Raw genomic sequence first — 14,978 nt, 5'->3', positions numbered from 1 at the left:
TGTGGCCATGGTGGCCGCATTTGAGAGACGCTGCCTTAGATCCTAGTAATGTTTTTTGTGTCTAGCTGTACATATACTGCCATTGGCCAGCTTCTAAAGTGCTAGCTTTGTTGTCTGGATTGTATTTTCAGTATCTAACACTTAGTAGCATTAGCAGTGATGTCCCAGTAGGGACATCACATCATGCTGTCTTGGGAGCAGGAGGGGAAAAAGATATAAATGCAGCAAATTGCCTACCAGTGATCATTTTATTTAATGCTGATAGTTTCTGGCCCACATGCAGCAGTCTAATGACCTTCCTCTTGGGACAATTTATCCTTAACTTAAGTAGAAGTAGGAGCAGGAGCAGGACCAGACCCTTCACGCTTCTGCACTCTCTAGAAGCTGATATGCATTTGTTCTGTTCTGCTACTTAGCGGGCAGTGTTTGACACAACTGAAATGCCACTGTTTTCCAAAATTTGAAAGTTAAGTCCTACTTAGTGCCAACTTGAAAATCTTAATCTTTTATATGATATATATGTGTGTTAGACTTCAAAAAGTGTATAAAAGTGAAAGGGGATGGCCTGTTTGAGCTTTCTAGAGGGGTGGGATCCTTGAAACATGCTCCCCCTTCTCCCAGAAGTAGAGGCCGAAAAGGAATAGTGATGAACTAAATGAGAGACATTAAAAACAAAGGCATAGGGCTGTCGAAAGGAAAACACAAACGTGCCTGTGGGGGGAGTGAGAAGTGCAGGCTCGACAGCCTTGGAGTTGGAAGACCTCTGTTCCATGGAGCGACAATCACACAAGCAGTGGCAGTGTGTGCAAGTTTTCCTCTAACATGCCTCAACCTTAAAGTAGAGGGACTACTCTAATGGTGAGAAGGGAGTGCAGTTCATGTGTTTTCTACTGAGAATGCAAATGAGGGAGACAGTTAGTGGACATCTGTCCACTTGGAACCGGAGTAAAACTGACAACTTATTTCACAGGGAATACGGACACACATCAGATGGTAATGACATTAAGTTACCCATCCTCTTATATTGGCAATTTAGAAGCACTTGTTTTTTGTTCAAACCGGTTGACTAGGAAGAGCTTTCCTCTGAAGGCTGGATGTAATATGAGACACAATGACGCATACATAACACATTTTGCAGCAGTGGGAAATGACTTGCACTAGGCTACTTTGTTTGAATACCATCAGCTGTTTCAGTGTGCTGACTGTTTAAAGGACATGTTCTTTTACCAGTATCAACTGAGCAACAGTAGAACTGTTGCTTCTTATCGATGTAGAAAGTTCAAAAAGGTTGGAATGGGGCTCAGGGGCGGGTTGGGGGAGAGGGGCAGGGATGGGGGTGAGTACTTGGGGGGGGAGGGATCAGTTTATTGTAGTTCTGAATTTCTATTTATTGTAAATATTTGCATTGTTCAGAGATTGGACTGAGTTGCAATGTTCTTATCCAATTATGCACAGAGTTTGGAAGCATTTATGTTAGAGAGCAATGGTTGAGACCCAGAATCTAGACCTGAATTTCCCCAAAGATCAGGGGTGTATAGCTCTCGGGTTTTAATTCAGGTCTGTCTCTAGCAGTGTTGAATTGAAACTGTATAACTAATCAAACAGCATCCAACACCCCCTGCAATTCCAAATGTTTGTTAAAAATACTTTATTTATGAAGTAAAAATAAAATAATCATTTGAAGAAGCATATGAAATGCCTGCAGGTTTCTCTTTGTTTCCCCCCCGGTAGTAGCAAACTGATTATCTTATTACCGTTGTTGGACTACAGAACTGGTCAACAGTTGTGACGAAGTGTTACCACTTACCGTAGGGTGGCCTCTACATATTTCCACTTGTAGCATGTGTCCACCAGCACGAGAACTCTGAAACTTTTGGAAAGCAGCATCCTTTGGTATTGCCCTTTCATAGTACTAAACACTCAGAGCTGAGGTTATAAAATATGCGTGCAATCCAAAGCACCTCAGTTTCTTCCTTTTGGCAGCCAGCTATGGACGTAGGAACCTGTCTGTCTCTGGAGTTAGGTTTTAAACCAGACTTCTTGCCAATTTTTTATCTGTAAATAGTTCTTGGTAGTTTAGGTAGTTTAGGTTCTTTTGAGACTCTTCCCACATCATTGTGCAGTTTGAATCCCAAACTGGCGTTGTCTTTGTTCTGGGCTTTACAGCAAACCCACAGGCCAAGATCTGAGGTGTGCATTTTGTCTTTCCTTTTTACTGGAGTCTGTGCACAGCTAGTGCCTCGTGCCTGGCAATGCCATTCTTCTTGCTCATTCTCCTGATTTGCGGTCAGATTTTTACACCCTGAGTCAGTATAGAAATACAAACCTGGCTCCAAGCCTTCTTAATGAAGGAGGGTCTTTCACTTCTAAACCTCCTCAGTGAGCAAATCAAACCTTCAATGCCAGATTCAACCTAAGGCACCCTTCTGGACCCACTTTTGGTGAGGCTGCCACATTGAGCCAGTCAGGTGCTAGAGGGACAGTCATTGCCACCTCTGAAAATCATCTAGTGCCAACATCTCAAAATTGAGGTCTACCTATGTTCTGGAAAACGTTCAAGACTCTTTTCCTTTCTCCAGTGCCTTTGGATCCAAGGGCTCAAATGGGTAAGATTGTGAGCAGTGATGAAGTCCCGCACATCCAGCTAAATTTGGTTAATTTCAGAAATGTTGTAACCCTGCTATCCCTGCCCACTCATAGGAAATTAGTTATAGATGGGGCTGAGGTGCACAGGCCTCTTACAGATAGTAAGAGATTAAGTTATAGATTACACTAATATTTCCCTAGCCTGAGTGAATTTATCTTTGTATTATAAGGTGTCGTTCATTGTCACCACCACCAAGAGAAGGATATGTTTTCCTCTGGGCTATGTTGTGAAATTTGGAAAGGTTCTGTGGTTAGCTGTCAGCAGATAAACATTTTATAGCAATTGAAAGTGGGCAAAGTAGCAGGCCCAGATGAGTTTGACCTCAGAAAATTGAGAGGGTGAAATTGCCTCCCTAACGGTTCCATCGTGCATTGTAGGTGGGACTGAACTCGAATTTGACGGTAGCTGTGTTGTAACTGGACCCCTCAACATGATTGATTTTTTGTAGTGTAGGCAAGACTAGAACAATATGTTTTGATCATACTTATTTAGAAGGCCAACTCCACGTTTCTAAGAGGCTTCCTTTGAGATCAAAGTCGATTCAGAAGTTAAATGATGCTGTCACCCTTGGTGAGCAGATAGTAGTGCTCTTATTCACAATGCTGAAGCATGTTCACTAGTGTGTTTTCATTTGGGAAATAAATTTAATGCAATGATTCTGTGTATGACTGCTTCTTTTCCAGAGTCAAGACGACAGATTTGCTTTCATTGCAGAATGGTATGACCCAAATGCTTCACTCTTTCGACGTTACGAACTGTTGTATTATCCGAAAGATGGGTCAGTTGAAATGGTAAAAACTTTTTATATTCTCATAAGCATACTTTTCAGCTACGCAGTTTGGAAGTTGGCAAGCCGCAGCCCATAGTATGGTTTTAATTTGGAAATGGAAAATTTAGAGATTTTTTTAATTTGTTTGCTCTGTTTCTAAAATTAAACAAACTCAGGGGAACCTAGGGAGTAACCTCCTTATTTATTGATTTATTTTGTAAAGCTTGCATAGTTGCCAGCATTTGAAAATGTATCCAGAGAGAATTGTCCTAATAGGCCTGGGGTGACAATAACCTTTCCTGTGGATGCTGGTGAAATTAGGTTAACTGTATAGAAATATTTGGTCTCTAAACTGAAAATTTCCAAAATGTTTTAAATCATCTTAGCTCTTAGTGCACCCAACAGCCACACAGTTCTGCATTTTGACAACTTGTCAGTACTTGATGATAACTTGACACAGACACGCATGTCAGAGTGGGTGCTCAACTGGCCATCTGTACTGGAACTGGGGAAGCAAAAATGCCCATATATAACCTATGGTGGGAGAAGTTGTGTGTGACCTGGGATCCCAGTGGGGGCCAGCTGAGGTCACTCAGGGTGAACTACAAGGAATGGGGCAGTCAATCCTCAAGGCTGGTGGATATTTCAATACTTAAATTTACCAAGCCAGCAGAATACAGCTTCTTTATTACCTCACCGGATGCCCAGAAACCAACAACACAGTTCCCTTAAAGTAACCCAGCCTCAGGCCTTCATCCAGGTACCCAAGTCAAATATGATGAAGATTTCTGAAAATCTTATTTCATCATATAAAAGAAAAGGTTCTACCAATCCCAAAGGATCGGACACATTACCTCCCAGGTTAATGAATATTCCAGATTTTACCCAAAATCACGCTACAGCCAATTCTTATTAACTAAATTAAAATTTATTAAAAAAGAAAAGGGAGAGAGTATGGTTAAAAGATCAATATATATACAGACATGAGTTCAATTCTTGAGGTTGAGATTCATAGCAGAGACTCTTTGTAGTTGCAAAGAGTTCTTTTAGAATTTAGTCCATAGGTTATAGTCCAATGTCCAGTATCATATCCAGGGTGTACCAACTTAACTGGGATCTCATCTTGCTACTCAAACTTCCCCTGATGAAGCTTAAGCAGATTTGAGATAAACAGGATCAGGACCCAGGGATCTTTTATACAATTTCAAGCCGCCTTTGACAAATCGCAGTACCTTGGGGAACAATAGGTAATTAGGACAACTTTGAAGCGGTTCCATCACCGGTACTTAGCTATACCAATTAACATAAGGCAACTGCCTGTTTTTCCACCTTTCACAGATAATTTGCTATACATTTCAAAGAGAGATGAATACAGTGATATCCTGCGTTTACAATTCATTTAAATGCTAGGATGTTCTTTTGATCTCTGAATTATCAGAATACAGCATAGACAGGGACTGTTGATTACATTGTTGACCACTATCCATATATATGTAAATACACAAAAACACAAACATTCTCTCCCCACACGTCTTTAACGGTTGAATTTGAGTAATTTTGTTTTACAGGATGTTTAACGCTTTCTGGCTATGTGTCACACTCTGCTGTTCAGATTTTGGGATCAATTTGGACAGGTGTTGTGATGGGGTGTATGGACCTCTTGCTGATGAGAAAGGTGCCAGAGAGGCCCTGGGGGCAGGGCTTTCCCCACCCCTCCGGCTTTGTCAATTACTCATGATAGGCAGGAGGCCTGTAAAAGGGAGGAAACTGCAGTCAGGTGAGGGGAAGGAGCATGTTTGCAAAGCAGTAGACTGCTGGCCTGACTCCTGGAGCCACAGGGGGAACTCTCATCCAGGAGATCTTCACCCCAACCCTACGGGAAGTGCCGCAAACTGCCAGAGAGAGACTTAAGAAGGCCGCAAGGGATAGAGGTCCCTTGTAAGAAGCAAGGAACTAGGATCTGTGCCGGAGGCACACAATGCAAGTAACTGGGTGTGGACATGTTCTCCAATCATTGAAGAGACAAACCTTAGGGGACTCCTTTACAACTGTCTTAAAATTTGGATGCTCTTCTGAATTTATATAAATCCCAACTATGTCCAGTACCAATCCCCACTGAATCACCTCTTCTGTCAATGGGCTCTGCCTCATCTCTACCTACTGTTGTCTTTCTGAGGAAGTGGATGGTTTCTTGTTATTCCCTTGGACATATCTGGAGAGAGGATAGGTGTCAACTAGTAGGCAAATTTCCTTTTGGAGGTGATGAATGATTTGACCTTTTCATCCCTCCCTGTAAGGATTCCCCCCACCAACCTCTCCTTAACCACCCCTATGCCATGTGTGGGGCTGAAGCTGCTGAGGGCTTATTGTGGGTAAATGAGGCCTTCTAGTTCTCAGCTTTCCTTCCCTCCATTTCCTTACTATGCTATGCTTCTTGGCTGTTCCTGGGGAAAAGGGGGAAACTGGTAGAGGAAGCAGTGAAAATATTGGAGAGGCAGCTACATAGCAGGAGGAGTGGCCTCTATTGGCTGTGGGAGAGTTTGGCAGGATTTTTTTGTTTCTTCTCCCAGTAGCCCACAACAGAAAAGGGTACCAGGGAGTGCTGTGAGCAAATTGGATCTGTTGGCAAATATTCATGCTTGTTTCTCAGAATTTGACATCATTTGAAACCTTGCAGGTTAATCCTTAACAATTTATTGCTTGGAATAGTAGTTATGTAGATGACTGCCTTAATAAGAGAAGGCTTATAACTTTTAAAAAAAAAAAAAAAACCACACAAGAAAACATAGATTGTTAGCAGACATTATTTCATTTCCGCTAAACTTGCTTCTTCAGGCAAAGTATGCGTGTGGAGAGAGAGAGAGAAAACTGCAAGCTGTATTTACCAAATCTAAGTAATGTTGATCTATTGTTTACCCACTTTGTGGCTCGTCATTTTTTTTAAAATAGGGTTTATAAATATATCCAGGCATCCATGCCAAAAAATAAACCACAAACAGGTAGATGAGGAAATATCATCTTCAGGCTTTTTTCATCCATGTCACGTCGATGACTTGGAAAGGAGTGCAAAATAACTGGAACACATTTTTGCCTCTGCTAGGGTTGAACTGGGCTAGGAAATATGCAAGTGTCAGGGTTTTGAAGATTATTGATTTACATCTGAAAATACAACTCTTGAACAAGTCAGGCAATACTATACAGCAGAATTCAAGGGACTGTTTTATTATTTTACCATCTCATCAACTATTAGAATATAGGATGTCAACTAATGCAAAGGACTAAGAAGGGTTTCATTCTGAATAGTGATGAGGAACCTCAAAAAGTTCAGAGTGAGGTAGCCCACCCAATCCTCACCAAAATGAGTGCTTCTCAGAACTATTCTGACCTTTTAAGTATGCAGAATTGGCCTGTGAATTTCACAAGAGCAGGCTGTCCTGTGAGACTTCTATTGATTCCAGTCAGAATCTGGAAACGGGAGAGAGATTCATAGATACTAAGGTCAGAAGGGACCATGATGATCATCTAGTCCGATCTCCTGCACAATGCAGGCCACAGAATCTCACCCACCCACTCCTGCGAAAAACCTCTCACCTATGTCTGAGCTACTGAAGTCCTCAAATCGTGGTTTAAAGACTTCAAGGAACAGAGAATCCTCCAGCAAGTGACCCGTGCCCCATGCCACAGAGGAAGGCGAAAAACCTCCAGGGCCTCTTCCAATCTGCCCTGGAGGAAAATTCCTTCCCGACCCCAAATATGGCGATCAGCTAAACCCTGAGCGTATGGGCAAGATTCACCAGTCAGATACTACAGAAAATTCTTTTCTGGGTAACTCAGATGCCACCCCATCTAACATCCCATCACAGGCCATTAGGCCTATTTACCATGAATATTTAAAGATCAATTAATTACTAAAATCATGTTATCCCATCATACCATCTCCTCCATAAACGTATCGAGTTTAATCTTAAAGCCAGATAGATCTTTTGCCCCCACTGCTTCCCTTGGAAGGCTATTCCAAAAGTTCATTCCTCTGACGGTTAGAATCCTTTGTCTAATTTCAAGTCTAAACTTCCCAAACACTTCAGATTATCAAAAAGATTCAGTTTGGTTCTAAAAATGGGCAAAAGTTTCACAAAATCTGATGGTTGGTATAGCATTGTCGTGGAGGGTGGCACATGGTATATAAGGGTGGGAAGGGGCAGTTTTGGCTGAGGACAGCAGGCCAGACCCTTACTGTTACAGAAGTGCCTTGGGATTTTTAATATCTGCACGCAGCTGAAAGGAAACTGTTGCTTTTAAGATCTCCTCTGATGCTTTGACAGCTCACCCAGTAAACTTCATGGAACTTACTGCATTTTCCTCAGAAACATTAAATCCTGAGTTGACATTACTAGGATTTTGTACATGGTACCTTACATGACACTTTGACACCAGTATGTTGGGGGCAATGAGCATGTCAGGCCAGATGTGAGTTACAGTATGTTATGCCCCCCGCCAGCTGGTATTGAGGGGACTCCCAGTGTCACCGGCTGACAGTTAAAATGGAACAAATGTATAACAGTTGGCTTCATCTCATGACCTTCTCTATTGTACAAGCAAACTCAAAGGGTTAGAAATTCAGTGAATCTAGCAACCTCACTGGATCCCATAATACTTTTTAGGCTGTTCTAAAATTGAATAGAATTTATTTTTAATTTGCTCATTGTTTAACCACTCTCTTTAACTGCTTGGTGATCTTCCTTCTCTTTGCAGTATGATGTGAAGAACCATCGCACCTTTCTGAAACGCACAAAATATGATGACTTACACCTAGAAGATTTGTTTATAGGCAACAAAGTTACTGTCTTTTCACGTCACCTTTCCCTAGTAGACTATGGGGATCAATACACAGCCCGCAAGTTGGGTAGCCGCAAAGAAAGGTAAGAGGATGTGGTCTCTGAAGTTCCTTTGGTATTTGCTATCCACAAAACTGTTTATGCAAGTGAGTTTATCAAACTAATTGTCTTTCTCAGGAGGGATCAGAGAGGGTTTCTACAGCTGATGGGGTGGGATGATGGGAGGGTATATCTGTTGGTTTGCATCTTGGGAAAGGAGATTTGGCAAGAGAAAGCAATCCATCCGCCTGTCATCAAACCTATGATTTTTCCTGTTTGTTGTTACACCCTCCAGATCACACCTTCCCATATATGTAAACTGCTCCCCACTCCAATTCTGGAGCACAGTTCAGCTTTTGTTACAGCTGTGTAACCCCACCGATGTGCACTAATGTTGATTTCAGTGGGTAGCTTGGGGAAGAATTTCAACCTTGGTATGTGCTGGGCTTATAGGGAATGAACTTTGCAAAAGTCATTGACTGTGTCTTGCAGGGACAAAGCACAGGCCTTGTGATCCAACAGCAACTCGTTACCAAGTGATGAGTTTTATATATCAGCTTTTAGTAGCTTTTTATTGTTTTTAATCCATCCTCCACTGCTTTTCGTGCAGTAAAGGAGAAGCTGGAACATTTCAAAGAAAAATTCCAAGCCTGGGTGATGGTGGGGGCAAGAAAACTTATAGGGCTGGATCCTCAGCTGGTGAAAATTGGAGCTATGCTAATTTACACCATCTGAGGATCAGGCTCATAAGCTCCTTTCAGTTGAGGCTGCATGACAGGAGAGGTTTGCTTTGGAGAACAAATCTGGAAAAAGCCCCATGGACCAAATTCTGCTCTTAGTTATGCTGCTACATACACGGATTGACTTCTGTGGAGTTACTCTCTGAATGTGCACCAGTATCACTGAGACCAGAGTTTAGCCCAATATCATTAAGAAAAACACTCAGTACCCTTTCTAGATTGCTGTTCTTAACACTGGTAACCCAGCTACCCAGCTGGTAACCCAAACTAGTCCTGTTTTTCTGTGTTGTTTTTAAAGAGCTATAGGTGGGATTTTAAAACATATATTTTAAAACGTATATTTTAATCAAAATAACACTAAAAAGACACTGATAAGGTTGAAAAGTTGAACATTTACCATTCCGTACCCCCTAAAAAATGTTGCCATTGAGATGAATACAGTAACAACCTTCCAAAATAAGGTCTCTGGGCATGTTGCCTATCGGTTGGAATTGGAGTAGTGGGAGGGAGGGTATGAAAGAGAGAGATTGTGTTTCAGGACTTTTGGGTTATATTTAGAGTCCTGTGACATTCCTTTTTTGTTTTATTTTTCAGGAATTTCGTGTTTCATTTTATCAATTTTATCCACTCGGGGGGGGGGGGAGGGTTGGGTTGGGTCCTGCCTTGGGGGGGGGAGGGGTAATCCTCCCACTGGAAGGCTTGGGGAGGAAGTTTACAGAGTGAAACCCCCCCCCCCCCCCCCCCCCCCCCCCCCCCCCCCCCCCCCCCACCCTGCACTCACCCCATAGTGGCAGCTGCTTTGCTGCAGATGTTCAGGCTTGGCCCAGTTACTTTTCTGTCATCATGACAGAGGGGCAGCTGGGCCAGAGTTGAGTGAGCAGCATTTTATCTAGTTTTATACATTGTTTTTTGGTTTTTGTGGTGTTTTGCATTTACAAAAAACATGAGGCTCTATTTATGTTCCTGGTTCTATGAATCAACTCTGTGTTGGGCAAGTCACTTAGGCCTGGCCTACATACAACTTTTATACCAGTGTAAACTTTTTGGTTAGAGGTGTAAATTTTTACTGATGTACGATACTTGAATAAGCCCTAGTGTGGGTGCAATTACAGCAGTATAAAGGTGCCCTATAAGGGAATTGTTTATTCCACTTCTCATATAGGAATAGCTACACTGGTATAAAACACCTTTGTACCAATGTGGATGCAGTTTATACTAGGAGGATTGTACTGCTTTATATTCTTACATAATTAAAACATATTTATAGTCTTACATATTAAAACAGTACAAATGTTGTGCCTTTTAATCTCTCATTTCCCCATCTGTAAAATGGGGTTAATAATACTTGCCATGCCCATCTTTAGCTGTAGAAGAGACAGTGTTATTCAGAATGACCAAATGGCATCCATTGAAATCTACCTTAGGCAATCACCAAAGGGACCAGCAAAATCCAGTTTCCAAGCAGAGGTTGGCTTTCAGTGGTCACACAAGATTATGTTGCACGGGGGCAAGTGGCTGGTTATGGGGAGTTGCCTGTTAGGGATAGTTCTTAGTGCAGGTTTCATGACAGTGACAGAAGAGGAAAAAGAGGAGTTTTGCAAGAGAGGATGAAATGAGCATCACCAAAGATAAAGAACGTGCAACTGGACAATTTTGCTGTTGATGCACGAGGCAGAATAACCTTCACCTTGTTCTGTAATAGTCCTGCATGGCCCATACATCTAACAGAAGGAAACACTTAGACTCAAGTTCGGAAAACTTGCACATACTTTGGTCACTAGAGAAGCATGTTCAAAATTGAGTACTCCAGGCTAGACTGGCATCTGCACATCAAGCATTTTGCACTTTCTGAAACTGAGGCCTTTGTTTTTGTCAGTAAAATGAGCCAGTGTGACTCCAGACACATACAGGGAATTAATCTGCTGTGTGGGGAGAAAAACGGCTGATTTTTATATAGTCCTTCTTCTGATTTATAGTTGCACGTAAAGTTAAAACTTTCCCGTGCGGACAGTCAACTTAAGATCTATCCAGTTCCAAAAAGTACTTGAAAGTAGTTTCAGGTTCTCCACTTGCCTTTGAGTCCCCCAGCCAATTTATTTATTGGCTTTACAGCCACGTTTGTATGTTTAAATGCTTTTTTTCTTTTTCCCCCTTTCCACTGTTAACTGAAAGACCCATGCAAACAAGGAAACTGACTAGGGAACTTAGCTAAACACACAGTGCTGTCAAATGCACAAAGTAAATAAAATGGAAAAAATAGAGAATTTTCCCTCCTAATCTTTCACTTGTAGTGATCTTAGATGGCGCTTAACACTAGTTTAGTTAAACGTTTTTCAGACTAATTTATTTATTTATTTTAATTTAATTTAATTTTATTTTTAAAGAGGACCGTGTGTCTTTCAATGTTACCATTGAATCATAACTGGTTTAAAAAAAATTATTAGAATGCTCATGACAAACCAGAAATACCAGATTATTTTACTGATTTGGTAATTCATTAATGTGCTTCCAGTCATTTATCATATTTAACATTTCCTCCCCTCCACAGCATTAGATTTTGTACTTGTAATAGTCCTTCTATTAAAAATAAATACCAGCTTTAGCCACAGCATACATTGTGTTTTATGCACCAGATACCCTTCTTATGATCACTTACTATCTTTCTTTCAATAACCACAAGAGAGTCATATTCAGATTTACTGTGTGATACAAAGTAACTGAGTCTAGTTTTTAATTCTTTTCCCTTTGTTCCCAGATGTAATTGCTCCCTAATGCACTTGTGTGAACTCACATGTCAGACCCCTAAAACATAATGCTAATTAAAACTACAACTAGATCACATGTATCCAAAATCCAATCTCAGGAACAGCCCTCAGCATGCTGGATCATCGTACTTTCTATCCTGCACACCTCCATAAAAAACACACTGAAAATACTATTACAACCCACTCCCGACAGATGCTTATTTCAGCTAGTACTGAAGATAATGGGTTCACCATATCCTATTTCACTGCATGTTGCTAGCAATTAAGGATCTCCTATCAAAGTCTGAAATCAGCAAAGTAAAAGACAGATTATTCTAGGATTAAACCCCTCCTCTCTGATAGTCTATATAACTACAACAACACAAATAAAAAACAACCCTAGACAAACATGCTGAAGGGAAATACTAGCTTCAAACTGAATTGAAATTCCTGGTTAAACAACTTGATCCTTTCTATCATCTTAACCAATCAATCTTTTCTGCACCATCGCACTGTTTCCAGTAGACATGCACCTTAATCAGATCCACAGATCTGAGCATCCTGATCTTTGGGGAAGTTCACATTCGACTGTGAATTTTGCAGCTTAGGTCTATCCCTTCCTCTGCCCCACCAGGAGTGTGAGATTAATTTCCACCTCTCTTCTAACATTTCCTGTGTCCAATCTCTGTAAAAGCCTAGAGTGTCATGTTTTCCCCCACAACATCTGCAACTTTGATATCTTTTAGTGATCAGAGCAAATGGAATGGCACTTTGTCAATTTCCCCTAATTTAAGCATGTTATTTCCAGTTAGAACAAATTGTAGCGAACACAGAAGCTGTCTTCTCCAGTATGCTGGGAAATAAAACAGGCAAACTGGCAGCATCTGTCTTTTCTGTATAGATGCACTGCTATAAAGGAAACATTCAGTCTTGAATATCTTCCATTGCTGGAGATGGTGTAAGAGACAGAAGAGCCCCACTGGACTTTCAGATTCCAGGCAGTTTCTGGTACAGGCGGTAAAATAAATCATCTGTTGATTTGTAAGCTTGAGCACATTTGATGCTGACTCACTGTGAGACTAAATAATGGAAGCACACAGTGTCATTTTACAGAGTTCCTGTTATGCTGCTTATTATTTATGATTAATAATGAATTTAGTACTGACAGTGCACTTGGTGCTGTACAAAACAGAATGATGAAAAGAATCCTGGCTCCCAAGTGCTTAGAGTCTAAAAGATAATTGCAGAGAAGACAGGATGAACAGGATAGCTTAGAGGTTTTTGTTTTGATTTCTCTCATAATATAGTTCTTATCCATAAAATAGAGATAATGTTTCCTTTATTCTGCCTTTTTAGATTATTCGCTCTTTGGAAGAGAGCCCCTGTCTTTGTACAGTACCTAGCATGATGGGACCTCTAGGTATTACTATAATACAAATAATAAATAAGGATCTCGCTTTTTTTTTTTTTTTTTTTTACAAGCTTTATGCAAGAAGCACAATTTTTATGGAAGGATTTGAATAGGAAGAGCGTAGCTGCTTGTTGATCAGGGGAGGTCACTCTATGCATAAAGAGCAGTGTGAATAAACAGGCAGAAATGGAAGAGGGAAAAGGGAACAAATGGGATGTTAAAGCTTGCTTTGTTGGAGTGTGATGGGGTGGGAGGACATGATGGAAAAATATTTCAACCTCCAGCATGAAATAGTTTCACTTTATAAATCAAATAAATATATTATTTGCACTTCTATAGCCCCTTCTATCTAAGGATCTCAATATGCTGTGCATTCACCAGAAAATTAGGCTTTCACATTCTCAGCAGTAACCACATTCAGGACAGCCTCCCAAAGGTACATGGACTTTTGGTTATAAAGGATTGCCCTATTGTGAGACTTAGCATAGCTTTATGCTACCATATCTGAAGTTAGACATTTTAGATGACACAGAGATCCCATATGTACTGCTGACCATGACACAGGCAAATATTCTTCTTCTTCGAGTGCTTGCTCATGTAGATTCCATTCTAGGTGTGTGCGTGCCCATGTGCACAGTCGTCAGAGATTTTTGCCATAGCAGTACCCATAGGGTCGACTGTAGCGCCCTCTTGAGTGGTGTGCTCATGTGCTGGTATATTAGGCACTGCTGACTCTACGCTCTGTCAGTTCCTTCTTACCGCCTGTGACGGTTGGTTGGTCACAAGAGCATTAGCAGTTCTTACAGTCTATTGTGTTAGTTGTTAGGTACATAAATCTTTAAGTTGTGTGTTAGGGTAGTTGTTTAGGCGTTAAGAGTCTTGGCTGGGACTTTGTGTCAAAGCGGGACATGCCCCGTTCCCCAGGCTTTAAGCCGTGCTCAATGTGAACTAGTGACCCCCACGAGAGCTATTTAAAGTGTTTGGGGCAGTCCCACAGAAAGGACAAATGCAGGATCTGCAAAAATTTCGCCCTCGAACTCAAAGGGAGCAGGGTATCCACTTGAGGGCTTTCCTCATGAAGGCTGCACTTTGTCCTACCTTGGAGCCATCCCAATCAGACTCCATGCCCGGCACCTTGGCGTCGGCACGCAGTGCACCACTGGCACCCTCCCAGCACTGTTCCCCCTCCCTGGTGCCTAAGAAGTAGTTGAAGTCAGTGAGCCCACCGGCACCACAGAAAAAGGGGGCTTCGGGCAAAGGACCTATGTCAGGCCACGTACCTGCACCGGAGCTGCTCAGGGGTACTGCTGCGGTCAGACCTCCTAGTCCAGCCAGGGACCCACGTCTGACTCCTGGGAGCGGCATGGGGTCCCATCCCCTAGTAGGGTCATCTGTGCCTGGAGTGGGCCCGGTGGCCAAAGAGGATGTAGGCCAGCCACCATCACAGACACCAAGCCATGCGACGGAACCAACCAAAGCCCCAGCATCTATGGGCAAGCCAGTTATGGGACTGCCCCCTAAAGCAGCAGCGCATCCCTGGTCCATAGACGTTGATCCCCATCACCGTGGCCTGGGTCCCCAGTTAGAAGACACAGGTCCCTGCTGCCAAGATCTCCGCCTGCAAGGCATGGAACACCTGAGTCACAACGCCGATCCCCGTACCCATCGTACCGTCTGGCTTCCGGCCAGAGTTCACCATGGTGCAGATCTCTACTTAGTGGTCCGGCACATATGGCTCTGCTTCAGGCCCCTGCAGGCATGGCTGGTGTCAGTCTACGTCCCCAACCGACACA

The 14,978-nt window shown here is 42.1% G+C and overlaps 1 protein-coding gene across 7 annotated transcripts in view; it reads left to right on the top strand.

The window, feature by feature from the left end:
* Nucleotides 1-14,978, top strand: part of NME7 (NME/NM23 family member 7) — a 155,924-nt gene that overhangs the window by 32,711 nt on the left and 108,235 nt on the right. For 3 of the 7 annotated variants that reach the window (XM_043538625.1, XM_037908762.2, XM_037908751.2), the window contains exons 1-3: nt 1,201-1,287; nt 3,331-3,438; nt 8,169-8,335. In XM_043538625.1, coding sequence (XP_043394560.1) covers nt 1,216-1,287; nt 3,331-3,438; nt 8,169-8,335 — 347 coding nt within the window. In that variant the 5' untranslated portion in view covers nt 1,201-1,215. Of the gene's footprint in view, nt 1-1,200; nt 1,288-3,330; nt 3,439-8,168; nt 8,336-14,978 lie in introns of those variants that run through there. The other 4 variants (XM_043538626.1, XM_037908768.2, XM_037908779.2 and 1 more) reach the window with 2 other exon arrangements.

Source organism: Chelonia mydas, chromosome 1 (genome assembly GCF_015237465.2).
Source record: "Chelonia mydas isolate rCheMyd1 chromosome 1, rCheMyd1.pri.v2, whole genome shotgun sequence".
Lineage (NCBI taxonomy): Eukaryota > Metazoa > Chordata > Testudines > Cheloniidae > Chelonia > Chelonia mydas.
The sequence above is the reverse complement of the archived record's forward strand: the minus strand, read 5'-3'. Positions and strand labels throughout refer to the sequence as shown.